General features: G+C 67.3%; 2 protein-coding genes across 5 annotated transcripts; one reads left to right on the plus strand and one right to left on the minus strand.

Annotated features, from left to right (window-relative positions):
• Positions 1-2,327: 2,327 nt before the first annotated feature.
• BIRC7 (baculoviral IAP repeat containing 7) lies at positions 2,328-9,142 on the plus strand. 3 transcript variants are annotated; one of them, XM_049100402.1, is made up of 8 exons: positions 2,328-6,002; positions 6,209-6,308; positions 6,586-6,667; positions 6,746-6,812; positions 7,365-7,568; positions 7,785-7,856; positions 8,055-8,252; positions 8,933-9,142. In XM_049100402.1, exons 1-7 carry the CDS (start codon positions 5,591-5,593, stop codon positions 8,246-8,248), a joined length of 1,131 nt encoding a protein of 376 aa, XP_048956359.1. In that variant the 5' UTR covers positions 2,328-5,590; the 3' UTR covers positions 8,249-8,252; positions 8,933-9,142. The 3 variants fall into 3 exon arrangements, with proteins under 3 accessions (XP_048956359.1, XP_025326449.1, XP_048956360.1); XM_025470664.3 differs by having other exon boundaries at positions 2,329-5,550; positions 6,767-6,812; XM_049100403.1 differs by having other exon boundaries at positions 2,335-6,002; positions 6,767-6,812.
• On the minus strand, positions 9,052-23,813 carry NKAIN4 (sodium/potassium transporting ATPase interacting 4). 2 transcript variants are annotated; one of them, XM_025470665.3, is made up of 7 exons: positions 23,726-23,813; positions 18,380-18,517; positions 18,022-18,102; positions 16,939-17,133; positions 12,191-12,251; positions 10,853-10,937; positions 9,052-9,760 (listed from the first exon to the last, which is right to left on the minus strand). In XM_025470665.3, exons 1-7 carry the CDS (start codon positions 23,777-23,779, stop codon positions 9,751-9,753), a joined length of 624 nt encoding a protein of 207 aa, XP_025326450.3. In that variant the 5' UTR covers positions 23,780-23,813; the 3' UTR covers positions 9,052-9,750. The 2 variants fall into 2 exon arrangements, with proteins under 2 accessions (XP_025326450.3, XP_035561503.2); XM_035705610.2 differs by lacking the exons at positions 9,052-9,760; positions 10,853-10,937 and having other exon boundaries at positions 10,984-12,251.
• Positions 23,814-25,702: the final 1,889 nt, after the last annotated feature.

Raw genomic sequence — 25,702 nt, forward strand, 5'->3', positions numbered from 1 at the left:
AGCTTTGGGGAGCACCTGTGCTTGGGGAGGGAGCAGCAGGAAGCCAGGCTCAGCGGTGCTGAAGCCCGTCGGCCCGCCCAGGCCCGCGCAGCCCAGGAAAGAATCTGATTCCATGGGCCTGAGGGGATTCGGGCCCCACCAGCAAGGCAGCCCCGTGGGTCCAGTGGATTCGGCGGGGCAGGCGGGGAGAGGCTGGAGGCGCCGGCCCGGGCTCAGCTTCCCCACGCGCCACCTGCTGGCCTCTGGCGGCTCTGCCCGCGGCCCCTCGCCCCCGCACTCCCTCGTCTCCATGCCCGCCATGGGGTCCACAGGTCCCAAGGCCCCCAGCAGGGCTGCAGTGACCCCCAAGGAACACCCCCAGGATCAAGGACTTGCCCTCTCCCTCCTTATGCTTCCTGCTGTGACCCCAACCAGCACTTATACCCCAGGGTCCACTGGAGAGCGAAGGCAGGATGCAGGGGTGAAGAAGGCGGGGCACAGGGGCTGGCTTAGGGGTGACCGTCTGCCGTTGGTTCAGGGTATGACCCCGGGGTCCTGGGATCGAGTCCTGCATCGGGCTCCCTGCAGGGAGCCTGCTTCTCCCTCTGCCTGGGTCTCTGCCTCTGTGTGTCTCTCATGAATAAATAAATAAAATCTTTAAAAAAGCAAAAAGGAGGTTGGCTACACAGAGGCATCCTCTGGGGGGACGACACAGTGGAATCCAGCCGCCTGGCTCCCTTCCCTCCCCACCCACCCCCGGCTGGCCTTCCTCCCGCAGGTCCTCGTGGCACCCTGGCCAGGCACCCTTCCGGGCCAGGAGGAGCCCACAGAGAACCACCCAGACGTGGTTCTCGCCCTCCCGTGCAGGCTGCCTTGGCTTCCACCGTGCCTTGGCCTCCCTGTGCTGAGGCTGGGACTTCTGCTGGCGGCAGCTGCGAGGACAGAGTCCCCGTCACCATCAGCAAAGGGCCCGGCTGTAGCACTGGGTCCGTGGGGGGCCTTAGATGGAGCGCGGGCCACTGGGCAGGGGCCGTGAGGTGAGGAGGGCGGCAGTGAGGACACGGCGGGGGGAGTGTGCGCAGGCTCCCAGCGCCAGGGCTCAGCCCCCATCCTCACCCACCTCCTCTTGGCCCCTCCGAAGCCCAAAGCCTCTCTGGGCCTCTCGTGCGCTTGCCTGCTGCCCTGTGGTCGCCTGGAGTCCTCGCTCCGTGGCCGCAGTGGGGGGGCTCCTGGGTGGAGAGTTCACGGAGCCTGTTCCCAGCAAGGAGGGGGGCCTCCTGCCCCTCTCAGGGCGGTCTGTGGGATGCCTCCAGGCCTGGGCAACAGGCCCAACCCCGGGCGCCCAAGAGCCAGGGGCTGACCTTCCACTTCCATTCCCCCCCTTTTGTGGACTCAGAAGCCTCACCGCGGGGAGTGTGTCCAGTGGGTCGACACCCCCCGCCCCGACCCCGCAGCCGGCCTGGCCCCAATCATCTGCAAGGAAAGCCGGCGCTGTGTGAAGGGCACGTCACACAGCTAATGTGTGAGAACCTTCTCAGGTGGGCGTGTGGCTCGGGAAGGGGGACTGTGGGTGGTGATGCTGAGCTGGCCCCTCTCCTACCCGACAGGCCAGCCCCTCACTGTGGTGGGGAGAAGCCCCCCCCCTCCCCAGGACCTTCCCGTCCAACCCCAGCTGGCTCTGAATGTCTCAGGCAGGGCGGGAGTCTCATCGGGCTCCAGGAGCAAATCGCGTGGGTCCGGAGTGCCCTTCAGACCCCAGCCGTAGGTGATTGGGGTGACCCGGGTGTCTGCTCATGTCCCGTCTGGCATCGTCCTATCTGGGAAGACTTCGCTGTAAGGACACAGCAGCCCCGAGTCAACGAGGGGAGCCATCGGGGCGTCGGCACACGTCCCTCCGTGTGTGAGACCTGCCCGGTTAGCAGAGAAGCCGGGCGGCCCGGGAGTGGGTGGCGGGGCGGTGGCAGCGGTGGTGGCCGAGCTTGTCTCAGTGGGCAAGGCTCTGGGCGCCTGAGCGGCTCGTTCTGAAACACAGGTTCACAGGGAGGTTCAAAGAAGCAAGCAGGGGTCCCCCCCGTCCCAGGATGACACCTTGCGACGTCCCCGTTGCTCTTTAATTATATAAGCAACTCGCAGATAATTCGTTTCAAGAATTTCAAATGTGGGTGCGGATGAGCAAGGCCGTGAGCGCCAGGCCTCCCCCTCCTCCCCCTGGGGCCGCCCACCCTCTGATGCACCGCAGGGGCGCCCGGTCTCCAGCCTGCTCCGCCACCCCCCCCCCCGCCCCCCCGCCCCAGGGCCCAGGCTTCTGCTCCCGCAGGCAGCTCTGCACGGATGAGCGCTGGGAGGCCTGTGGCACACCTGCCCCAGGTGCGGAGGGGAGGGTCTCCCTCGGCCTGGGCAGCAAACCTGCCTTTCGGGGGAGATTCCACATCGGGAGACGCCGCCTTCCCCCCACTTTGTAATGAGGGAGGGACCCGCCGTCTCTCCGTCCCAGCGCCCAGCAGCAGGATGGGAGGGAATAGGCCCCAGGGGGAGCCGCCTCCACTGCCAGGGACCCCCGGAGCCCCCGGCCGGCCCCAGGTCCAGAGGGCCCACAGCAGGCCTGGGGGCTGGACGGGCTAGAGACTCGCTACCCACCTCTCTGTCCATCTGAGCCTGGGGGTGCCGCGGGGCAGGGGGGTCGCCCCTGAGGAAACCTCCCAGACGGACCCTGGGGCAGGTGCCCTTGGGGTTTGCTGAAGGGGCCAAAGGTAAGGACCCTTCTGTATTCTGGGCAGTGGGGCACGGACAGGGACAAGGGCCTAGACATCCTGGGACCAGCCCATGGGCCCAGCCCCCCTGCCCCTGAGGTGTCCCCCTGTCCCTCTCTCCACTGTCCACTGGGCACCCTGCCCTCGGGAGCGGGCATGGGGTGCGCAGAGAAGGGGGTGCGGCTGCCCTGGTCACTGCTGCCTGGTTTCCAGCCACACCCTTTCCCGGGATCTCCTGCAGGGAACCCGGTGGCTTTGGGCCTCTGGTAGGAGAAGGTTTCAGGGACTCTGGGACCCTGGCAGCATCGGGGCTGAGCAGCGGGTGTAGCCAGGACAGTGATGGGTTTCCTCAAGGGCGAGGGGCCAGCGCCCACCCCCGGCACGGGGGCATAGGCTGGCATATAGGAGCCCGGGCTAGGTCCAAGGCCCAGTTCACGCACCCCTACTTGGAAGGGAGTGAGGGCACCTGGGACGGGCACCTGGCCAGGTCTGACCTGGGTTACACCCCAGACCCCTCCACCTCCTCACAATCCTCTGTGACCCCCCCTGGGGCATGGCCCTCCCTGCCGGCAGCCCTATCCCCGACCGTCAGCCCCCCCCGTCAGCCCCTTCTGCGCCCCCATCCTGCCCTCCCTCCTCACTGTCAGCACCCCCGGCCCCTCATTAGTCCCCCCTGCCCCCGATCAGCCCCTACAGCCCCTACCACCTGTCAGTAGGGCCTGGTTCCTCATTTTACTCTTTTTTTTAATGTATTTATTCATTTGAAGGAGAGAGAGAGTGAGCATGAGCAGGGGAGGGGCAGAGGCAGGGGCAGCAGACGCCCCGCAGAGCAGGGCGCCTGACATGGGGCTCGACCCCAGGACCCCGGGATCATGACCTGAGCCGAGGGCAGACGCTTCACCGCTGAGCCCCCGGGTGCCCCTCCTCACTTTGTTCACACAGTTGTTTTGCAAGCGCTGCTGCACTGTGGGCGGACGTGCTGACACCAGCTGGGCGCTGCCAGGGAAAGCGTGTTAGGGATGAGAGAGGGCTTAGGGCCTGGGTGGGCAGAAGGGCCAGGTTGGCTCCGGGAAGCAGGCAGTAGCTTGGGGCCGCAGGGCCGGGGTGGGGGGCAGGCACACGGCCCCCACCCCCCATCCAGCCTTTCTGTCCCTCCATCCGCATCAGAGCCTGCTCTGCCCACCTGGGCGCTGCAGCTCAACGGGGTGCAGCCATCCTCTTACGTTCCCTAACTGTTGGGGTGGGGGCACCCGGGGCCCTGGGCTTGAGCGGCTGGTGGAGACCGCGTGGCATGACTAGCTCTGAGCATGTCCCACGTGGTCCCACGTGGCCAGTGGTTCTGATCTGGGCCTGGGCGAGTGCGGTATTGGAGCCTGGGACCCCTGGCCGGCAGTGGGGCCACCCCAGGCCTACCCAGCAGGGCGGGTGCCCCAGCCAGGCCCGGGGAGGCAGGCCGGTTCTGCGGCAGAGCAGGGGGCCCCGGGCCGGGCAGTGGGCTGGCTGGTCTGGTCGGCCCAGCAGCGGGACTGGCCCGATGCAGCCGGCACGGGCGGTGGGAATTGTGACCCCTCCCCAAAGGTCCCTGCTGTCTGGGTCACCGGGACGCGGGGGCTCTAATTCCAATGGGGAAACTGAGCCTGTGCTGTGTGGCTTCACCTCCAGCCTCGTCCCAGCTGGGCAGGGAGGTCACAGAGGTCACAGAGGTGAGCCCAGCCCCTTCCCCAGAGCAGAGGCACAAGCCCAGGTGTCCCTGATCTCCATGGCTTACGGCCCAGAGCTGCACAGCGACCCGCGGAGGTCCTCCTGCTCTGGCCCAGCAGCCACACGCGTGTCTCACGCCCCCTTCTGCTCAGGCTTCAGAGCAGGATGGCAGGTAACGTGCCCCAGGGGCCTGCCCCTCCCTAGGTGTCCCCGTCCATGGGAGCCCAGTGTCGTCCCTGTGGGAGGGGCTGCCCTCCCCCCTGGGGGGCATAGCTGCACAGGTCAGAGCCCCTGGAACCTTCTGCCCTCAGGGGCTGGCACTGGCATCTGGCCCAGGAACGCGGAGCTGACCCACGGCATGGCCTGCCCCTTCTCCCCCTCCCCCTACGCTAGCCCCTGCTGCCTCGGGAGGGGTGTCCGGGCTCCCGCCCCGCCCTCTCCTTCCTGAGAGTCACCGAGAGTCACCCCCCACCCCTGTGCAGCCTGTGCGTGGAGCAAGGCTCACAGCACCGCGGCCCCTGCCTGGGAGCCCCATGACACAGCCCTGCTGCAGAGAGCGCGTGATGCTGGCTGCCACGCTGGCCCCTTCCAGAAGGCAGTGGGCCCCCCGGCCGCTCCCCCACCTGGGGCATCGGGGGCAGGACTGTGCCAGCTGCGGGAGGCAACGGCCACTGCCGTCCCCAGGCAGGGCCCAGGAGTCAGGAGGCGTGAGGCGGGCCGGCTGGGCACATTCTAGGACTGGCTCCCGTGGGTCCCGTCACTGCCGCGGGCCTGGCCAGGGCCGGTGTGGGCTCCATGGGGCCCGAGGACAGGGCCAAGTGCTGGTGCCGTGGCCCCGAGCTGGGCCGCGGACGCCTCTCTCCGTGTGGCCACACCGAGGGCCGGGACGGCCGCTGCGCCCGGTGCTGGGGAGGCCGGGACCGGGTGGACGGGCAGATCCTGGGCCAGCTGCGCCCCCTCGCAGAGGAGGAGGAGGCAGGGGAGCCCCGGGCTGGCCCCCCGAGGCCAGCCTTCCCCGGGATGGGCTCGGAGCAGCTGCGGCTGGCCTCCTTCTCCGCCTGGCCGCTGACCGCCGTGGTGCAGCCTGAGCTGCTGGCCGCGGCGGGCTTCTTCCACACGGGTGAGTTCGGGGGCCTGGGCGCCGCTCAGGGGGCTTCTGGATGGAGCTCTGCAGCCCCCGGGAGCCCCTGCACCCCACACGGCGGGTCTGGCCCCACGTGAGGGGGCGGGGGCAGGGGTCTTGCAGCCTTCCCGGGCCTGTCTCCCGCCACCTCCTCGGGCGCCTCAGACAGTGGCAAGTGACAGGGGAAGGGGGGGTGCGCGGGCGCCCACGGGGTCCCCGGGGCCCGAGGACAGGCTCTCGGGGTCTACTGGAGCAGCCCCGACCTGCAGCCTCTGTTGAAGGCTCAGGGCGAGGCCGGGGTGAGGGCTACGGGGACAGAGACGGGAGGCGCCGCGTCCCGATGGAGGCAGGAGCCCGGCAGGCACCCGTCTCCATCACTGGGAATCCATCCTGGGGACAGAATGTTCGGGGCTCCAGGCCCCCACCCCTAACTGTCCGCCTGCCTTCCTGTGAGTGAACCATGCACCACTCCCCGGGCTCCACGCTCCCCACTTCACCTGGAGAAAGTGGGGTTTCTGTGAGATCCAAGGAGAATACAGGGCAAAGGGGGCAGAGACCAGGGGGCCCCACAACCAGCCTCGGGGGCACGCCTGGCCCAGTGGGTGGGTGCCAGGAGGCTGGGCGTGGGCAAGGCCAGCGTCCACGCTCCACCTAGGCCAGCAAGACAAAGTGAGGTGCTTCTTCTGCTACGGGGGTCTGCAGAGCTGGGAGCAAGGGGATGACCCCTGGACGGAGCATGCCAAGTGGTTCCCCAGGTAAAGACCCCGCAGGCCGCTCCTGGCGCTGGGCACGGCCAGCTTCCCTCTCCCTGGGGGTGGTTCCTGGGGATGGGGCCCCTCTGGGAACAGCCTCCTCCCTGTCTCTTCCCGATGCTCGATGCTCGGCAGAGGCTGTCTCCAGGATGGCCCCCAGCAGGTGCTGACGTCGCTGCCCCGGCTGCCCTCTGCGGGGCACTGCGCGGGCACAAAGCAGCCCGGGCCCACTGCCCTGACGCCTCCCCCCTCACCGCCCCCCGCCCCTGGCTTTCTCCAGGTGCGAATTCCTGCTCCAGACAAAGGGACGGGACTTCGTCTGCAGCGTCCAGGAGGCTTGTTGCCACCTGCTAGGCTCCTGGGTGAGTCCTGCCTCTCTCCGCAGGGCTCGGGCCGGGCGGGTCCCCCCTCCCCTACTCCTGTGTCTACTCAGGGCACAGATGTCCTCTGGCTCCTTTCAGGACCCATCAGAAGAACCAGAAGACACGGCCCCTGCCACCCCGTCAGGTGAGCTGTGATGCGTGACGTGTCCTGGGATAGGGACAGTGGGGCCAGGTGTGAGGGTGGGCTTGCTTTGGGGCCCAGGGGGCTGCGGTGGGTCTGGTGCTCAGGGGAGGCCAAAGCAGTCCCCTGCTACCTCCGAGGAGGCCACCGTGGGCGTCGCCAATCCCAGGGCTGGCAGTGGAAGCACGAAGAGGAGAGGTGCCGCCTGACCCCGTGCCCAGCACTGAGGGCGGTCAGGTTCGGGTTCAGACCCTGGCTCTTGTAACTGCGTGGCGAGGGACATCTGCTCCCCGAGCCCCGAAAGCCGATGGTGCCAACCCCGTTTAGAACTAAGCCGGGTCTACGTGAGCAGCGCCGGGCACCCGGTGGGGGGCCGTCTCCAGGGCCTTGCTGATGAGGCTCTGCTCACTTTGCTGTTGATGACACCCCTGAACAAAGGCTCGGGGGACAGCCCTCACGGGAGCGCCGCCGAGTGGCCGCGGAGGCCCCCGTGTGGAGGTGGCCCTGGTGGCGGGCCACAGGGACCAGCCGGCCGCCCCTCACCCTGCCTTGCAGATGCCAGGGGCAGCCAGGAGTGGTCCGCGTGGAGCCAGTGCCCGGCGGTGCGGGCTGCGCTCCGCATGGGCTTCGGGCGGAGTCAGGTGCAGCAGCTGGTGCAGCAGAAGTACCGCTGGGCGGTGCCGGCCAGTGTATCCGCGTCCCAGCTGGTGGCTGACCTGCTCCAGGAAGAGGACGGGGGCTGCCCCGCGGAGGCCAGAGGTGCGCCCCTGCCCCCGGCCCTCCCTCGCTGCCCCCCAGTGCCCGGCACACAGCTCCCACGGCCACTGCTCAGGGGCCGCAGGGGCATGTCCCGGGGAAGCGGGCTCGGGGGTTCAGGCATGCTGTGGGAGGGGCGGGAGGGGACCCCGCCTGCGGCCCCCTCTGGGTGGGGTTTCACTTCCCCTGGGGCCTCTGGTCTGTTCTCACCACCTACAGCTCCTGTCCACATGAGTCCTGAGCTGCCCACGCCCAGAAGAGAGGTCCAGTCCGAAGGGGCCAGGGAGCCAGGTGAGGGCGGGACCCACTCGGGGGCAGGGCCGGCTCCCCCGGATCCTGGGGGGGCGCTCCTGGCCTGGCCCCAGCCCTCCTCCTCTTCCATTAGCCCAGTACACAAGGTGGAGGTCCGGGGGGTGGTGGGGGACGTGTGTCCAGGCAAGGGGGTGGAGCCCAGGCCCAGAGGGTGCTGCTGGGTTCTTGAACCCCCAGGAGCCCGGGATGCAGAGGAGCAGCTGCAGCGCCTGCGGGAGGAGCGCGTCTGCAAGGTGTGCCTGGACCGCACCGTGTGCACCGTCTTCGTGCCCTGCGGCCACTTGGTCTGTGCCGAGTGCGCGCCAGCCCTGCAGCTGTGCCCCGTCTGCAGAGCCCCCATCCGCAGCTGTGTGCGTACCTTCCTGCCCTAGCCAGGTGAGTGCTCGGAGCTACCCACAGGCATGTCCCAGCCTGGCCTGGCCTGGGCAACCCCCACCCGGGCCTCAGGGACCTCAGGACGGCCCTGGCTGTGAGCCCAGGTCACCGCGTCTTACCGGTGGGGCTGCCTGGCGCTGCAGGGCCGGCGGGACGCGGCATTTCTGACTTCTCCACCTCCCTGGTCCCGGCAGACGTTGCTAATCAACCCCATTACCTTCCCTGGACGCTTAGATACTGGCTCTGGGTCCTTCCCAACGCTGTGCCCTGGTGGCCACTACCACTCTGCTCGGGCACCTTAACCCACCGGGGCCATCTCTGCCCTGATTTCCCCAGTGATGGGGGGGGATAGTGCCCCCTGTCCGGCCGGGTGCGTGGGCTGCAGCCAGGCCCAGGGCAGGATGGCTCCGGAGGTGCGTTGTTATGAGGACCGGCCTGGGCCGGACCTTGGCCTGGCAGCCAGGGCCAGGCGGGTGAGGGAGGGGAGCGTGAACTTAGATTTTTGCGGATGGCAGGAACCTCCTCCTGGCTGTCAAAGGATTCTGTGCCCCACCATCTCTCTGAGAATCTCCCGGGGGGTCAAGTGGCCGGGGCGGGGGTGGGGGACTCCCTGCAGGCTGAGGTCCCTGGCCGGTGGACAAGCCCACTGGGAGCAGCCTGCTCATCCCTCCCTCCCCCAGGCGCTTCCAGTGCTGGCTGTCACGCGGGCGCCCATCCATCTCAGCCTGTCCCTGCGGCCACGCGCAGGCCCCCGAACCGGCCGTCCCAAGTGCCCAGACACGGCGCATGGTGGAAGGAAGCGGGTGTAAAGGCGCTTTTACTGACGCTTGAGTGCTTTTGGAGATTCACAATAAAGTGCTGGGCTTTCCCTGGACGGTGCCCAGCAGCCTCTGTGCCAGGATGGGCGGCCGGCTCACCCCAGGGCAGCAGGGCCGCCGCTCCCCACCTGCCCCCCCCCCCCCGCCCACCTAGCCTCAGGCCTTCTGGGACTGGGCTCGGACTCCCCAGCAAACCCCCGCCTCTCAGGAAGGAGGCCCAGGGGGCAGCGTCCTTCTACTTTCCACTGGTGTGGGGGGTGGTTCGCGGGGCTTAAATCCCTTCGGTGAACAACAGCGCCCCTGACTCAGGACCAGGAGCCGCCAGGGGCTCCGTCAGCAGGGCGCTGGGTGGGCGGGGACTTGCCCGGAGACCCCTCCCGGTGGCAGGTGCTGCTCAGGGGCCGGGTTGTCACCGTGGGTTTACACGCCCCTCGTGGTGAGCTCACACTTTCCCATCTCAACGACCCTCCCCCAGCAGCGGGTGTGCAGCAGTCCCAGGCCGGCTGCGGGTGACAGAGATCAGTCTGTTCTTTCCCTTCCTCTTTTGTGTGTGTGTGTGTGTGTGTGAGGGAGAGAGAGAAGTTGCAGCATCTCCAGCCTGGGACGCCCCGAGGGCAGGGAGGCTCGCTGGTCATGGTCATCTGGGGCCGCGCAGGCGGGACTGACTGGCGCTTCTTCCCTTACGCAGGCCTGCGGGGAAGGTGGGGGCAGGCAGAGGTCAGGGCACCCCTGGGGAGCAGCCCTTGGTGGGGCGGGGTGGGGGGGGGCCCGGCAGCAGTCGACAGGAGCTGCCATGCCCTCGCCTCAGAGAGCTCCGGATGCAAAAGGGGCAGCATCCCCGTGGGCGGCGGGGAGGGTTTCCGGGCGGGCGCAGCCCCGTGTCTGCAGACACCTCCCCAGGCGTTGGGCCGGCAGCTGGGGGCGGTGAGGGGCCCACCGTGGTCCTTCTGGCCACCCAAGCTCCAAGGGCTGGAGGGAGACCCCCAGAGGCCCTTCCAGCCTGGCCAACTCCTTCAGAGGCACGTGCTCTGGGTGGTGCTCCGGGTGGTCGGCTCTCACCCCCCGCCCTGGCGCAGGGCCCGAGTGAGCGCCCTCCGGTCACGGGACGGACAGGCTTGCTCCCCCAGACGGCCCTAGGCTGAGGTGGGCCTTCTCTTATGGGGTGGAAAAGGTGTGGCTGCCAAGAGGGCCAGGGTCCCCAGGGGATGCCATGGGTGTGGCCCGGGGGCAGGATCCTGTCTGACGGCCTGGGTGGGATGAAGGAAGCGCAGCTCTACCGGGAGGAGGACCACCAGCTGCCTCTGGGGCCCCCCAGACTTCAGGCTTAGGTGTGGGACCTGGCAAAGCTGGCTGCTTGAGAGGTGGGCTGGCGGCCCAGGCACTGTCACCCTGAGCCTGGGGTCGTGGATACTGCTTTTTAAGAGAAAAGTCTGATTTTTCCAAAGATAGGAAGCCAACACCCCAAATTTCCTGGCACAGTGAGGCCCCTAAAAACAGCCACGCCGCCCTCCTGGGAGGTGGCCTCCCCATGCCCCCTCAGCCCCCAGAACAAAACTGTCTTAGACCCGACTCCATATACTGCTGGGCATGGAGCTCCAGGGGGTGGGGGCCAAGCCCAGAGCCCGCACGGAGCTGATCTTGGAGAAGGAAGGAGTGGGTGGACGAACAGATGCGGGTGGACGGACGGACGGACAGATGGCTGCCTGGTGAGGCCTCCACAGGGAGAGAAGCTAATCCGACTGGCGAGGCCGAGCCGGGGCATGCTCTGCTGGCCATACTTACACGTACACCTGCTTGAGCAAGAGGTTGGAAGGCTTTTCACTGACGTGGTAGCGAGGAAATGGGTCAAATCCACCAATGAAATCAACTGAAAGAAATCGAGACCCAAATAAAACAAAACCCAAACAATGGAAACGAGGGCAGATGAGCACACGCCGAAGCCCGAGCGCTGGTGCGGTGATGGCAGAGGCCGGCGCGAGCCTGAGGGCCTGGGGAGGGCAGGCACCAGCCCAGGCCCAGGTCAGAGCTGGCCGTGTCCCTCCAGGGCACGAACAGTGGGACTCCCCGGTGGACACCGACGAGCTCAGCGGTGGGGCGGGGGGTGGCCTGGGGGGACAGAGCACGCCCGGACAGCCTGGATCCTCAGAGCTGCAGGGAGCTTCACTGTGACCCAACCCCTGGCCCCCCACATCCACGAACCTCAATCACCTGCCCCCCGTGTGTCTGCACGGCCAGTGGGTAGCAGGGCTTGCTGGGCAGAGCAACGCATCTCCAACCCCCGGGCTGGCTCCCCTCCTAAAACATCCTCACCAGCAGGTGAGCTCCGCTTCGTTCTCTCCCAGCCACAGCGGTCTGGGAGACGGTGTCGGGGTCATGCGGCACAGGAGCCGGGGCGCCAGGGGGCCGAGGACAGCGTGCCATTCGGACACGTGCACTCCCAACCCCACAGCCACCTGATTCCCGGAGACAGAGGCTCTGAATCCCCATTCTGACCCCAGGGGGAGCTCTGTCCACTGGAGCCGTGGCCCCCTAGGTGCATGCACCCGGTCCCCACCCACCCAGCCTTGTCCTCTGCAGGGTCTTCCCAGGAAAGCGCGTCAGAGCCAGGGGCAGCCAGGGCCGGCGAGGCGTCTCAACATTGACGTTGCAAAACAGAGGAAGGTCAAGGGGACCCACCTCTGGGAGCGGAAAACAAAGATGCCGCTCAGATGGGTCCAGAGATGGGGACACCACAGCCAGTAGGGCCTGGTCCTCAGCTGCCAGGAGGCAGAGGCGCCCATCCCTCTGGAGGTCTGAGGGCTCAGCCTTGCACCCGCAGCTGCTGTGAGGGGCCAGCCCTGCAGCACGGGAGCCCTCGAGCCTGGGGGCTTGGGGGCCAGACGACCCCTGGTGCCACAGCCCGCGTCCCCTCCTCATCTCTTCTCAGGTGGCTGGGCCCATCCAGCCCTCTGCTCAGGCAAGGACCCCAAGGGCATGGGGACCCAAGAGGCGAGGTCTCAGGCTTTGCCAACGACAGGCCGGGAGGACGCAGAGTCACCCCCGCCAGCCCTCTGCTTCCCTGTCCCTCCGTCTCTGCCTGGAGCGTCCAGGCCGGGCGCTCACAGGCAGCCGCACACTCACAGCTGTCCTCCTCCTCGGTGAAAACGCTGACCACACAGCAGGCACAGACGAAGCCCACGAGCTGAAAGACACCGAGAGGTCGGGATGAGGACCCAGGCAAGCTTGAGGCCCGTGGGCCACGGCCCCTCCTCGGCCTCGGTTTCCTTGTCTGTAAAATGAACAAGGAGAGTGGATCTCGTGTGACGTTTTTAGCTTCGAGGTTCCAGACGGCGTCTGGCTTCCTCCGTGGGGCTGGCCCGGCCCCCGGGGGTGAGGGGTGAGAGGGGGAAGGGCTGGCCAATGGACCAGTGAGTCGGGAAGATGACCGAGTCCCTGCTTTAAGGGGAGGGTGAGATGCAGAGAGAAGCCCTCAGCCCGAGGGACCCCCAGGCTGAACCCCCTCCAGGTCCAGCCAAACCACGTCCCCCGGGGCCTCTTGTTAACCAGCCCACCACCGGGTCTCTCCTCCTTGGGGAGATTTAGGATGGCAGCCCCGGCTGGAGAAGCTGGAGCCAGCCTCGCTGGATGGTTCGGCTGCAAGTGCCAAGGACCCAGCCAGAGAGCAGAGCGGACGGGGCTGGCCGCCGCCCTGGGAGCCAGGGGCCTGGCTGGGCAGAGGCTCCCCGCCAGGCTCACAGGAGGCCGCTCAGCTTCAGGGGAGAGGGCAGGCTGCCATTAAGTGCCCAGGGACAGCCACGCACCAGGGCCATGGTGGGACAAAGGGCTCCAGCTGAGACGTGAGGGCTGGCGCTGCCCGTGGCCCAGTCTCTCCACACTCACGCGGCCCAGGCAGTGCCAACCGAGGATGAGCACCTCCTGAGGGCGGCATTCAATGCCACGGGGGAGCTGCCCCATCCCTGAATGAGAACAGCCCCGACTCCCAGCCAGACCACAGAGCCAGAGCGGTCCCTGAGCAGAACTGCTAGTTTGTAACTTGGCAGCGAAGCACATCTGGGCGGCACAGGGCAGCACAGATTCCCGGGAAAGGCCCTCAGCTCTGTGTGCTCCCGGGGTCTCGGGAGGGGCCGGCAGCCCCAGCTCATCAGGAGGCTTTGCACACGGAAGCAAAGTCAGCCTCTACAGATGCTGGGAACCTGGGAGGCGGCGAGGATGGGGAGACCACGCTCTCCGGCCTCCGGGCTCCGTAGGTCAGACCTGCGTCCTCAGGACCAGGTGCTCTTTGAGCATCTCCCGTAGGCAGCCATGGCCTCAACCCCACGGACGCAGCTTGGAGCAAGAGTCTGATGGCGGGGCTTGGAGGGGCCCCGCATGACCCTCCTCCACATTCTCCACCCCTTGCAGTGTGGATGGTGTCCAGACTCCAGCACCCTCCTGCTCGGGTTGCCGGTGGGGAGCCCAGCAGGAGATGGGAAGGAGGGAAACAGAGCATGTATCCCCCTCTGCAGGGCTGCCCCCCCAGGGGCGGGAGGAAGAACTCTGCCTGGGGTAACTCCTCCCCACACCCCTGCAGGCCGAGGGTGGGGGTGGGGGAGGGCAGCAGCTCAGTGGCTACGCCCAGGGAACGGGATACCGTGTGGTCCCCGGCAGGGCACCCACTTGGAACGGCCACCCCACGGCCCCCAGGATTTAACCTAAGTGCACCATCTCTGTCTTGCTGGACCCTGATGGGTCAGGGGACAAACAGAAAAGATGCCTCACAGCGGCACCTGCTCTGGAGAAGCTACAGCAGCTCTTCTGAGCGACGGTGGTGGGGTCCGTCCCTGAGGCAAGCACAGGCCAGGATGGGGTGAGACATGGGACGGGGGTAGGACGGTGGCCAGCAGCGTGGTCTTGGAAGCGAGGGGCCTCGGGGAGGAGAGTGCTCCCAGCAGCCTTCCTGGCGTGGCCGGCCCTCCACCGGCAACGGGGAGACCTGAGGCCTTCACTTAAGCTCTGGGGCTTGGTTCCTTCACCCACAGATCAGGCCCAGTGGCGGGGGACAGACCACAGGGTGCTGCGCCCTGCTCTGAAAGCCCCTATCCTCCAGGGAGCAGGTGGTGGGCCTCCTCTATGCCGACCCCTCCTCCCGAAGGAAAGGCAAGCCTGGGCCAGTCCTCTGGGCGGGCACTGCTGTGCTATTGCCCCCCCCCCCCGGTGGCCCCAGTGGTCCCCAGTGGTCCTCGGTGGTCCCCGGTGGGCCTCCCAGGGCGGGGTGGAGCCGGGCCCTGAGCTGGCCGTGGTGCTGACCCCGCCCCACTGCTCCTTCTCCACTGGGTCCTGGGGTGGGGGCCGCCCCACAGCCTCACCCCTCCTTCCACCTCTCACGGGCCCTCTGGGCTCCCCCCAGCTCCCCCCTGAAGCTCCCAGAGGCCCACAGGATCTGCAGACCCCGCCCCACCAGCCATGCGGCCCTGCCTCCTTCGGCTGGTTCTCTCCTCGCCAGCGGGGCTGCAGGGCCCGCTAAGCCCGTCCAAGCCCCCAGAACAAGCAGCAGAGGGTGGGCTCCTGGGAGGCAAAGCAGGTGCCCGCTGGCGGGTATTCAGAGACGCGCATTTCGTGATCGAAATGTCCATCCCTGGGGGTGAAGGAGGACGGCAACCCAGGGGCTCCGCCTCTCCCTTCCACACCGGGGGCGCCCCTCCGGCACCAGAACCAGCTGCTGCGCGTCGGAAACTCCCACCAAGAATTTGTTCCTTTGCAGTTTCCTTTTCGTTGCATTTTTTACACATTCTGTAGATGCCTTCAGAAGCACCGAGGGGTCTCCTCGGCAAGTGGGTTCTCTCTCCTTTCAAGGAAGGCACCCACCGCCTGTGGCCCCCATTTTGCGTCGTGAGCTGTGGAGGATTAGGTCCTCAGACCCGAGGGAAGGGCAGCCCTGACTCCCGGCTATGGGGGCAGCACCCCAAGTGCGCCAAAGTCCGACTGTCCGTAGCCCTGGAGAGGAGGGACCCTGGAAGCGTGCAGGCCGCCTGAACTGCTGTGGTTTCTCATGCCGTGGTCGGCCGTGGGCAGCCGCGGATGCCCCATGCCATGGATGGCCCTAGATCTGGAATCTGTTTGCCAGCGTCAGCAGCGGGGTGCAGAACCTCCGTCCTATAAGCACATTATCCGCCAGACACGTTCATGCTGACCGCGCTGCGTGCAGCGGGCGGTCGGGAGCCTGCAGGCCAGCCCCCTCCAGTGGGGAGGAAGGGTCTCCCGAGGGCTCAGGTCCAGAGACAGTGGGCCTCGGTGGACGATGGGAACCTGGGCCCCACCTGCCTGGTCATCGCAAAAGACCAACAGCGGGGAGAGCCTGTGCCCCTGCAGAAGCCTCCGGGCGGTCCTGGGGGGCCTCCCCCTGACCCCACGCCCCGGGGGGCCGTCTCCCACCCTGACTAGGGCTTGACCTGGGCAAACGCTGAGAGTCTCCAGGAATGACCAAGTGTGATGTCCAAGGCAGGGTGCCCCCCTGCCTCCCACCTGCTGGCCCTGCAGGACCAGCTGCCCTGCGGTGAGGTCACCCAAGCAGCCCTGGGGAGAGTCCATGTGGCGAGGACCACGGGAGGGGCCTCCTTGGAAGCAGCACCTGCAGCCCGGACCGGCCCTCAGGGCCCCGGAGCCCCAGTCGGGCCCGACTGTAGCTTCGTGCATGACCTCAAGCCGGAACCAGCCATCTAAGCCCCCCACGCTGCCACCCTGCACAAAGCTTTACTGTTTCAAGCGGGGACATTTTAGGATATTATGTAGCTGCTACGGCTGCCCACCAGCTCTGCGGCTCCGTGGGCCTCCCTCCCTGGGCTTTGGTTTTCCCGTCCACACTCTGGGGACACAAGGCAGGCACAGGAGAGCGAGTGAGTGATGCCAACCGCACCATGTGTCAGCACCCCGCGTCCCCCCACGGCCGCCCCCACCCGCCAAGGCCCGGGCACCGCTCTCCCGCGGGTTTCACTCTCCGCCTAGAACAGGCTTGGTGAACGTGGGTGGAAGTCGCTTCCGAGCTGAGTGCGGACGGCGGAGCCTGTCCAGCTGCGAGCTGGGGGGGCCCAGCAGAGCGCGCCCCTCGCCCCCGCCGTCCCACACAGTTGTTGGTTCAATCCCCCGCCCTCCTGGCCACCCATCGGGCCCCAGAGCCCCCGTGGGAGTCGGGGCAGGGAGCAGGGGCGCAGGAAGCTAACCGTTGGCTCACAGCGGCTCACAGGCTTCCCCGAGCCAGTGCCGGCAGCGTCCTGGGTCCCCGCGGGGTTCCCCGGGTGGGTCCCCGGGAGAACAGCTCCCACAGCCCGTGCAGGGCAGCCCCCGGGGCCTGCAGACAGGCCCGACGGCAGATCGCTCCTCTCCCCTGGGCTCGCAGGACAAGTCCACGGCCGCGCGGAAAGCGGAGGTCTGGACGCACAGGAAGCGTTTCTGGGCAGAAGCGCGTCGCAAATGCCGCAGGGACCCTGCGCTAACGCTGGTCCTTTATCTGAAATTCAGGTGTGCCGGGGCCCTGTGGCCTTGCTCACGGGACCACAAGCCTCGGGGGACACTGCTCGGAGGAGGCCGTGGTGGGGCTCTGGGCTGTGCCCTGCCCACCCGCCTCCGGGCTGCCTTCCTTCTGTCCCCCAGCCCCTGCCCCACAGCATCAGCAGAGCCTCGGGCTCCTCATGCGCACCCCGGGGCTGGAGCCGGCTCGAGCCCCCTCTACACAGCAGGACACCGAGGCTCCTGTGGCCCAAGTGCACAGGTGGGGGCGGGGTGGGAGTCCTTACCTGCCAGGCAGGGCGGGGACCCCTGAGACCTGGGAGGCGGAGACCTGGCCCAGCCACGGGGTAACCCCTGCCCGGTCCCTCCCCCAGGCCCCAGCTCACCGCCAGGAGGATCTGCAGGGCGCTGTGCAGGGCCTCGGTGTAGCCATGCTCCAGGGCACAGCCGACGCCTGCCACCAAGGCCTGGCCACCCAGGGGCCCAAGGCCAGCCTCTGGCTCATCGTGCAGGCAGCCCGGGCCGTGCTCACGCCACCAGGAGCGGTGCGGGGAGAGGTTGAAGGTCAGGAGCTCGCTGTCCTGGGGAGGAGGGCGGGACCTGGTGAGCCACAGGGACACTGCCCACCCACCCACCACAGTCCAGTGTGGGCCCCGACAAGGGTGAGGGGCGCCCTGCCCTCCAGCCAGGGGAGGCAGGGACCCCAAGGCCTTCTCAGTCACTGCCCTGCAAGAAGGCCTCCCTCTGCTTGCCCGGGCCCCGGAGCCTGCTCACACCCCCTCCTCCAGGAAGGCCTCCGTGCCCAGGTCAGACCCTGGGGTGTGTCCTCACAGTGCTCCGGGCCCCTCTTTCACGTCTTTGGCCATCACTGCTGCTTGAGGTCTCGCCCCCTGCAGCCCCAGATGCGGCCCCACCAGGCAATGGCCAGTCCGCCCCGCGCCCGCCTGGAGTCAAGCCCGACCCCATTCCCGGCTCCGCGCTTCAGGCGACGCTGAAATAAAACATTCCAAAGTGCCCACAACAGCCGCTCAGGATTTGATGGCACCGATGCTCCTAACCAAACACGGCTTGGGTGTGGTGTCCCCTCCTCCCCGGGAGAGACCAGCGGGTTTCACCAGCATTTGAAAGAGTGGCTCAGGGGACCGCCTGGCGCCCCTGAGAGGTGTTCCCAGCTGCACCCCCTTGCAGCCCCGGTCCCTCTGCCCCTGGCGCCCAGCCCTGCCTCCCCTTCCAGGTGCTACCCTGGTTCCCAGGCCCATCCTCCAAGGCCACCTGCCTGCCAGTGCTCACCGCCCCTCTCCAGGTCACTAGTCCTCCCCAGACCTTTACTGAGTCACCCCTGTGGGCCAGGGCTGTTCTGGGTGCCAGGGCCAGAGCCGCAACAGACCATGGGGGGGGTACATGGTGACAAGCAGGCCGTACAATGCTCACTGTGGCCTGGCCGCAACCCCTGGACTGACTCTACTCACCTTTGAGAGTCCACCCACTTCCAGGTAGAAGCAGATAATGAAGACGTTCCAGGTGACCCAGACGGCCTCCCACACAGCGTACTAGAAAGCCGGGGCGGGGGGATGGTGGACGAGGCCAACTCAGCAACCTGCTTCCGCGTAGCGCCTTGGAGGAGACGTCTGCTCCCGGGTCTGGCAGCCAGGACGCTCCACTGGAGGGAGGCTCCCCCGAGCCCACCCAGGGACAGGTCTCGGAGTGCAGCCGCGGGCCCTGGATTCCTGGGTTCTGCTGGTTTCTGGGACACTCGGCCCTTGGAGGCCCCAGCCGGTCATCCCCCCACCTGCCCGTGGGAAGGGTGTGGGAGCAGAATGAACTCACCACCACAACGTAGCGAGGCCGGTACTGGATGGTGCCCAAGAGCCCCAGGATGACCATGACGATGTGGACAAAGGTGGCCAGGATGGGTGCCCACTGGTAGCCCAGGAAGTCGAACACCTGCCGCTCCAGGGCAGTGACCTAGGAGCAGCGTGGGCACCTGAGGGCCAGCAGACCCCCGAGGCCGGCCTCTCCTGCCTCATCATCACCGTCCAGCATCTGCCACCGTCTTGGATCTTCCGACCAAAATCTCCACGTGAGTCTGCCCGGCCCTCAGACCTCACCTTGGGGTGCTCCCTCTACCTCGAAAGGTCGAAAGGCTCTCTGTGGGCGAGCAGCGGCCCCTCCATCCTCCATTCCCTCAACCCGAGAGTGGGAACCAGGGCTGCATTCCTGACGCACAGGGTCAAGGCCCGACAACAAACCCCCGGGGCAGGACGCACGGGGCAGGACGCACGAGGCCGAGTCACGGGGCTCTGGGGTGCTCTCCGCAGGAGGTGGGGCTGGGGCTCTGTGGCCTGCAGGTCAGCACCCTCCCCGTCTACTGGGCTCCCCCTCCTCCATGGACTGGTGGCGGCAAAGCAGCTTCTCCACCTGGAGGACATTCCTGCCCTCTCGCCCGCAGGCTTGGCCGACGAGAACCAACCAGAGCAATCAGGCACATGTAGGGGCCCGATTTTTTTTAGGTCTCCCTTCTTCCTTCCTTCCTTCCTCCGTAATCTCTACACCCAACGTGGGGCTCACAACCCTGAGATCAACAGTCACACGCTCTACTGACTGGGCCAGCTGGGCGCCCCGGGAACTTGATATTTCGTCTGTGGGGGAACCTACCGGCTCTGAGCTCAAGCTCGACTCCAGAACACACACACGCGCTCACGCGTTCATTCTTTCTGCGGACCTGGCCCATCCCCAGAAACCAGGAGCACATACCAGGAGAAAATAGGGCCAAATCCGCTGCACCGGACACCTTCCCGTCCATGTTCGAGACAAGGCGAGTCCAGCAAGGGTTGAAGGGAGACCGGCAGGGAAGGGACAGCACCCTGGCGGAGCTCGTGGGTGCATTCCACAATTCCACCGCGGGCCCACTACGCACCAGTGCGCCACTGGCACTGAGAACCGGTTCCCAACCCAGAGCAACCTCAGCTGTGTTGAGCCTTGGAAGGACTCTGAAGGGTGGAAGAGGAAGGAAAGCCCCTCCAAGCAAGCCCCCCTCGGGTCCCTCCCACGGGCTGGAACCATGAGCGAGCAAGCTGGGCATGCACCGCAGAGAGGGATGGACGAGCCCAGTGCCCAGCAGGGCGGGCCTTCGTGGACCTCACAGACGCCCCGACCCCAGCAGGAGCGCCTGGTCCTTCCTCCACGCTGGCTCCTGGCAGGAGCCTGACCAGGCCCCAGGAACAGCTGCTGTGGGGGCATCCCGGGCACTGCCAGCTGCTGTGTTTGGCCCCAGAGGAGTGGCAGCTATTTCCAGGACATCTCTGGCAGGGGGACATTCCAAGTATGCCCTGCAGAGGCCGGGGTCCGTCCTAGGAGACAGCTGGGAGTGCGGCGTGGGGAGCGGGAGCGGGCCCGAGGGCAGGGCCCAGGAAGCGTCCAGCGGGCACTCGCCAGGCTCTGGGCCGCTTTCCTGCACGCCACAGCCCCCCACCCTGCAGGCCCGGCGTGGTGGCCTGCTCCAGACCAGCCCCCCGAGGCCGGGCAGCTCGGTGCTGGGCATCGTCTCCGAAGAGGCGGACAGTCTCCGAGGAGAACCAGGCCAGCCCAGCCCCTCACTGCTGTTTCCTACTTTGCTCCCAACGCCCGGCAGGAGGACCAGGGGCTTGGCTTCAGCTCAGGCAGTGATCTCAGGGTCCCGGGATGGAGCCCCGCGTCGGAGTCTGCGGGAGACTCTCCCTCTGCCCCTCCTCCCACCCACGTTCTCTTCCAAGGCGAGGAGCCCACAGGAGGAGGCTCCTGAGCTCCCTCGCGGAAGGAAGCGTGCGGTAGGGCTACGAATCGCGGTAGAGAACGGAGACCGAGGCGAGCACAAGCCGAAATCAAGCCCCCTCCAGTCCGTTCCGGCCTGTGGCCAGGGCAGCCTCTGTCCCAGAGAAGGTGGCACCACCGCCCCCCACCCCCCCCTTGAGGGACGCGTGTTTCTCTGGCCCCATTTCAGGGATGCCCCTGACTCACGCGGCCCGGCCACCCAAGCCCTGCAGACGTGTCACTGCTGCCCCACGGGGACCCCGCACATGGCTGTGCGTGCGTGATGGAAGTCCCGGGGCCAACTCCTCTGTCCCTCAGGCCTACGCCCCTGCTCTGCACCCAAAAGACCCCGGGCCGCCTCTTTTGCACCGATGACCCTAATCAAGGGGCTGGGGTACATCCCCTGCAGGCAGCCCACTCCCCAGGGTCCCCTGAGGTGCTAGCGGAGCTGACCCGCGGCAGGGACAGGTCTGTCTCTGTGCAGGGCCCACTGCCCGGCCCTTAATGTGCCTCATTGCTGGTCAGGGGGCAGAGGCCCCATCCCAGCGTGGGTCCCGGTGCCCAGAGGAGGCCCCCAGACATTAGTTCCTTAGTTAGAGATGTGGGAGAAAGAGACCGGCGTCAGAGGGCAGAGATCCTGCCTCCCCCTACCTCTGTCCTAGGAGGAGAGCCCAGGCTGAAGGGACAGCCGAGGATCGGCAGCTCTTGGCCAACCCGGCGGAGGACAGCCCCACGGACCCCCAGCCACTGAGGGGTCAGGGGCTGGGTGTTCCCGCCCAGGAGGGCAGAGGAAGCCCTGGCCCAGCTCAGATGGGGGTGGTGGGGGTGAGTGGAGGGATTGGCATGAGGGGCAAAGCTCTGGGGGAGGGGGGTCCCCACGCAGGACAGGCCTACATGGTGACGGGTGTCCCTGCGGGGCAAGGAGAAAGAGAAATGCACACGTGCACACACGCCCACACGCCCACACGCACACAGGCATGTGCGCCTCACAGGCTTCACGGGCACAGCTGGCCAGCGCCACCTGTTCTAGACACAGACTGAAGTTACATTGTGAGCCCTGGGCCGCCTGTTTTGCACCGATGACCCTAATCAAGGGGCTGGGGTATGTGCCCTGCCTCAGCACCCCCCGCCAGTGCCAGGCACTCAGGGGAGACGGAATGAGCCGGCCCCGACTCCCCTGCCACCTCCCCCCACTCCCGGCACCATGTCGCCGCTGGCACCGTTCTCCGAGGTCCAGGCTCATGCCAGGACTGGAGGAGCGTCCCGCTAACGGCTGTGCTCCCCAGGGACCCTACAGCTTGGCCACAGTGTCCAGCGCAGGTGCTGGGCTGCAGGGGCATCCTTTTCGTGTCTGAGCCACGCACCAGAAGGCTTAGCACGCCCCGGCAGAGCTCGAGCAGGGAAAAGGGAGAGATTTCGCTGCAGGGCCCGCCCACCCCACATGAGCGGCTACTGAGCGCAGGCTTCCCTCTTGTCCACGTCGTGGCACAGCCCGGGAACCCCCACAGCACGCTCCGCTGGCTCAGGGCGGGCCAAGTTCACGCTATTCTCCAGGGACAAGGCTCCCAGAAGAGGTGCTCAGGCCTTTGTCCAGTAGCTTGATAACGAGAAAACTCTCACGCTCGGCAACAAAAGAAAAGTCCCAGGACTCCCCCCACGGCCCCCCCACCCTACACGCGGTGACCAGAGCTCTCCCTTCTGCCGCCCCCTCCCCCCAGCAGAGGAAGCACTGGGGGCCCAGGACAAAAGGCCTTTCAAAGCTCTCTGCTGCTCTTCCGCTGGGCCCCGCTGGCCATGTCGGGACACAGCTCTGTCCTGGCTCTGGAACTTGCCTGGGTCACCCTTCACCCTTGGTCGCAGCAACTTCTCCAGGGGCTGTGGGGGTGCCCCCTGCGCACGGTCCACTGTCCGCTGCAGCGGTGAAACACGCAGCATGACCCTACCTGAGCCTTCCAGACCCGAGGCCACATCCCTCACCCGGGACATCTATTTCTGGGGCCCTGAACCTCAGGTCACAAGTCAACCCTGAGTACGTCCCACACACCAAGCTTAACACATGAAAACCAAAGTCCCACCACCGCCAAAGGCCACTCTGCCCTAGGATCTCCAGGCGCCAGCAGGCTGGAGAGCTTCAGACCAGCCTGGGCTCCTCAGCGTCCTTCTCCCTCAGACCTTCCCTTCCCGTTTCCTGCTTCCCCACCCTACCCCCAGGCACCTCCCCGGGGCTTCCACTGAGGGAGCCTCCTACCAAAATGTAGCCGGGGACGCCTCCGCTGCACGGTGGCGGGAGCTCCCTGTTGCCCCTGGAAGAGCTCTTGAGCCCGAGCCTCCTGCACAGCCCTGAGCTATCTCCCCGCCTCACCTGTGCAGCCAGACCCTGCAGACGCCGCACCTCCTCCATTCTGCCCTTCACCCCACCCCCTCGGGCTCCCAAAGCACTGGGTGTGCACCCACAGGGAACCCCTGGAAGCTCCCTCCTTCCTCCACGTGGGACACAGCAGCCTGGTATCTCAGCCCCCTGCCAACCGACAGCAACCCTCACCCCCACACAGAGGGCAAGCGAAGGACAGGAGGCCAGAGGCCTGGGAGGGCTTCTGCTTAAAACTTCGTCTTCCCTGGGCCTCCAGGCTTCAGAGGGAGAAAGGCCCCTGCCCCGCTGAGCTGGAAGCGCACCTGGCCTGGTCTCAAAGCAGGATTTCCTTTTTAAGATGGGAGCCCAGGGACCCACCAGCATCCCCTCCCCAGCCCTGCGGCCAGACCTCGGCTTAGCACTCCCCACCCCCACCCAGGGCCTCTGGGCTCCGGGAACGTGGGAACCGCCAGGCGGCCTGGAGCTCCGAGGGCTAAGTGGAAGCTTGGCGGGGAGATGCCCAAGTTCTCTGACAAAGTTCTGGGTCCAGGGCACCAGTTAATCCGCAACGCAAAAGGGCCCAAGTGCAAGTCCGGGCGCCAGCTCGCGCCCTCTTCTCTCCCCCGCATCTCTCCCGGACTGGGGAGGGCGAGGGGGCCCTGCCCCCAGATGCACACCCGACTGCACCTCACAGTCCCGCACCCTCAGGGCACACCCCACCCGAGGCTGCCCTGGGGAAGGAGCGCGCAGACGACACGCACACGGCCCCGGCGCACACCGGCCCCCGCGCCTCCCCCGCCCGACGCCGCGAGGGCACCGTCCACGCCCGGCCCGAGCCCTTCGCTCCTCGCGCGCCCCTTCCAGCCGCGCCCCGCACCTGTCCCCCGCCCGGTGCCCGCCGCTGCGCCCTCGCCCACGAGCGCACGCACCCCGGGCACCCGACTGGCTGGCTCCGGACGTGCCCGCGGGGCCCCGCCGAGGCTGGAGCCGACGGGCCGGATCCCCCGCGGGCCCGAGGACGAGCCGCCACTCACCAGCTGGAAGGAGCAGAGAAAGAGGAGCGCGCAGCGGCCCGAGCAGCAGCCCATGGTGCCCGCGCCCCGCGGCCGCCGGCCCCGTCCCCGGACCCGCCCCGCATACAGGGCAGCCCTCCTGCAGATCCCACCCGCGCAGGCCCCGGCCCGGCCCGGCCCCATCCCCGCCCCCGGCCCCGCCCCGGCCCCATCCCCACCCCGGTCCCGACCCCGGCCCCATCCCCGTCCCCACCCCATCCCCGCCCCCGGCCCCGCCCCCGGCCCCATCCCCGCCCCGCCCCCACCCCACCCCATCCCCGCCCCCCCGGCCCCGCCCCGCCCCCATCCCCGCCCCGGCCCCGCCCCGCCCCCACCCCACCCCCGCCCCCCGCCCCATCCCCGCCCCGCATGCTGGGCCGCCGCCCAGCATCCCACCCGCGCAGCCCCGCCCCCGGCCCCGGGTCCCCCGCCCCGCCCCGGCCCAGCGCCGCCCCGCCCTCCCTCCGTCTGGGGGTTTCGTGCCGGTTGGGCAGGGACGCGGGACCCCTTCTTAAAGGGGCGATGGCGGGGCTTGGAGCTGCGCCGGCCACGCAGGGGCCCCAGGACAGCGGGCGCCGGGAGCCTGCTCGCCCACCGGCCGGAAGACAATCCGCAGCCCCCTCCCTGCCTACAACCTCCCGCTGGGCACCTCCAGGGCCTGCCCCCCGCCGCCCCCCCCCCCCCCCCGCGCCCGGTCCTCAGTGTGTCCCCCATCAGCATCCTCCCTCCTGGAGCCCCAGGGGCACCCCATCCCCCAGGCATGCAGAGGTCCTCCTCCCCGGTTGGAGGACTCAGGGGTAGGAGCACAGATGGGATAGTCTGTCAAGAGCTCACCAGCCCAGGGAATGTGGGGACCCTTAGAGACCAAGTCTGTTCCCACTGTGTCTGGGCCAGGGCAGGGTCAGGCCTGAGGGGTAGGGACCCTGGGGAGCTCCCAGCATTGCAGGCAGCCTTGAGGCTTAGGTCCCTTGTGCTGGAGGGAGGGCTGGGGGACAGCCCCCTATGCAGGTGGGACCTGCACCTGGGTGTGCAGGTGGGACCCAGCAGGGTGGGGGGCAGATGGGAGACGGGAGGCAAGTGAGGTGCGATGCAGAGGCTTTGCACACATTCTGGCTTGGATTTTATCCCTCAGTCATAGGGGCCACGATCAAGGGGTCCTCGGGAAGTGAATCTCATGCTCGGAGCCGGGAAGTGGTCCTCGTCAGCTCCTAGAGAGGTCCCTGAACAGAGCACAAGGGGGTGTGGGGACGAGGGTCCGCCTCCAGGGCGGCACAGCAAGGGACACTTCAGCCTTGGGCCACTGACCTTGGCTTCAGCAGTCCAGGGCCAGAGGTGCCAGCCCCGTGGTGATGGCAGTGACAGGAAAGGCCTTCCACGGCTGAGCAGCTCCTCCAGCCAAAGGGGCATCTGCAGAGCACTCACCCCACAGGCTCCTAGGAGCTCGGAGCACCCCAGTGTCAGTAGCCCCTTTGTAGGGTGCTGAACTGAAATCAGTTTCCGGAGGTGACCTCACTCCTGACCCCACTCGTGGGATTTACAAACCACCCCGGGTTTTTACCTGTCTGATGTTGGTTGAAGTCCCATGGTCCACTTAACAGAAGAGCAAGCTCAAGTTCTCCTGAGGTCTCCAGCAAATGAGGGGAAAGCCACACCAGGTCTCTAAGCAGGCTCTGCTGAGGGGTGCAGCTCTCAGACCCCAGTAAACAGGAGAAGTTGGGAGGAAAGGTTTGGTGGAAGGGAGAGTATTCCCAGATGGGGGGTGTTTGCAGATGGGAAGGAGGGAGCATGCAGGATGGGCCCAGGGAGGCCCCTGGAGATCACACAGGTCAGTCTTCGTGGGGCTGCGCTCGGGGACCAGGAGGGGCCTCTGAAGCCCCCCCAGCCATGTGAAGTCCAATTCCCGACGGGATGATTCAGCAGGCTTTGGGCTGCGTGGGGGGCTCTCTGGCGGCAAGACTA

This window comes from Canis lupus, chromosome 24 (assembly GCF_003254725.2).
Source record: "Canis lupus dingo isolate Sandy chromosome 24, ASM325472v2, whole genome shotgun sequence".
Lineage (NCBI taxonomy): Eukaryota > Metazoa > Chordata > Mammalia > Carnivora > Canidae > Canis > Canis lupus.

Excerpts from the sequence above, each read along its gene's own strand:
- BIRC7 (XM_049100402.1), top strand. The coding sequence starts at position 5,591 with ATGGAGCTCTGCAGCCCCCGGGAGCCCCTGCACCCCACACGGCGGGTC. Across the intron at positions 6,003-6,208 it reads AACTGTCCGCCTGCCTTCCT|GCCAGCAAGACAAAGTGAGG; the intron begins GTGAGTGAACCA and ends CGCTCCACCTAG. Across the intron at positions 7,569-7,784 it reads CTGCCCCGCGGAGGCCAGAG|CTCCTGTCCACATGAGTCCT; the intron begins GTGCGCCCCTGC and ends CACCACCTACAG.
- NKAIN4 (XM_035705610.2), bottom strand. The coding sequence starts at position 23,779 with ATGGGCTGCTGCTCGGGCCGCTGCGCGCTCCTCTTTCTCTGCTCCTTC. Across the intron at positions 18,518-23,725 it reads TTCTCTGCTCCTTCCAGCTG|GTCACTGCCCTGGAGCGGCA; the intron begins GTGAGTGGCGGC and ends CGCTGCTCCTAG. Across the intron at positions 17,134-18,021 it reads AAGTGGGTGGACTCTCAAAG|GACAGCGAGCTCCTGACCTT; the intron begins GTGAGTAGAGTC and ends CCTCCTCCCCAG.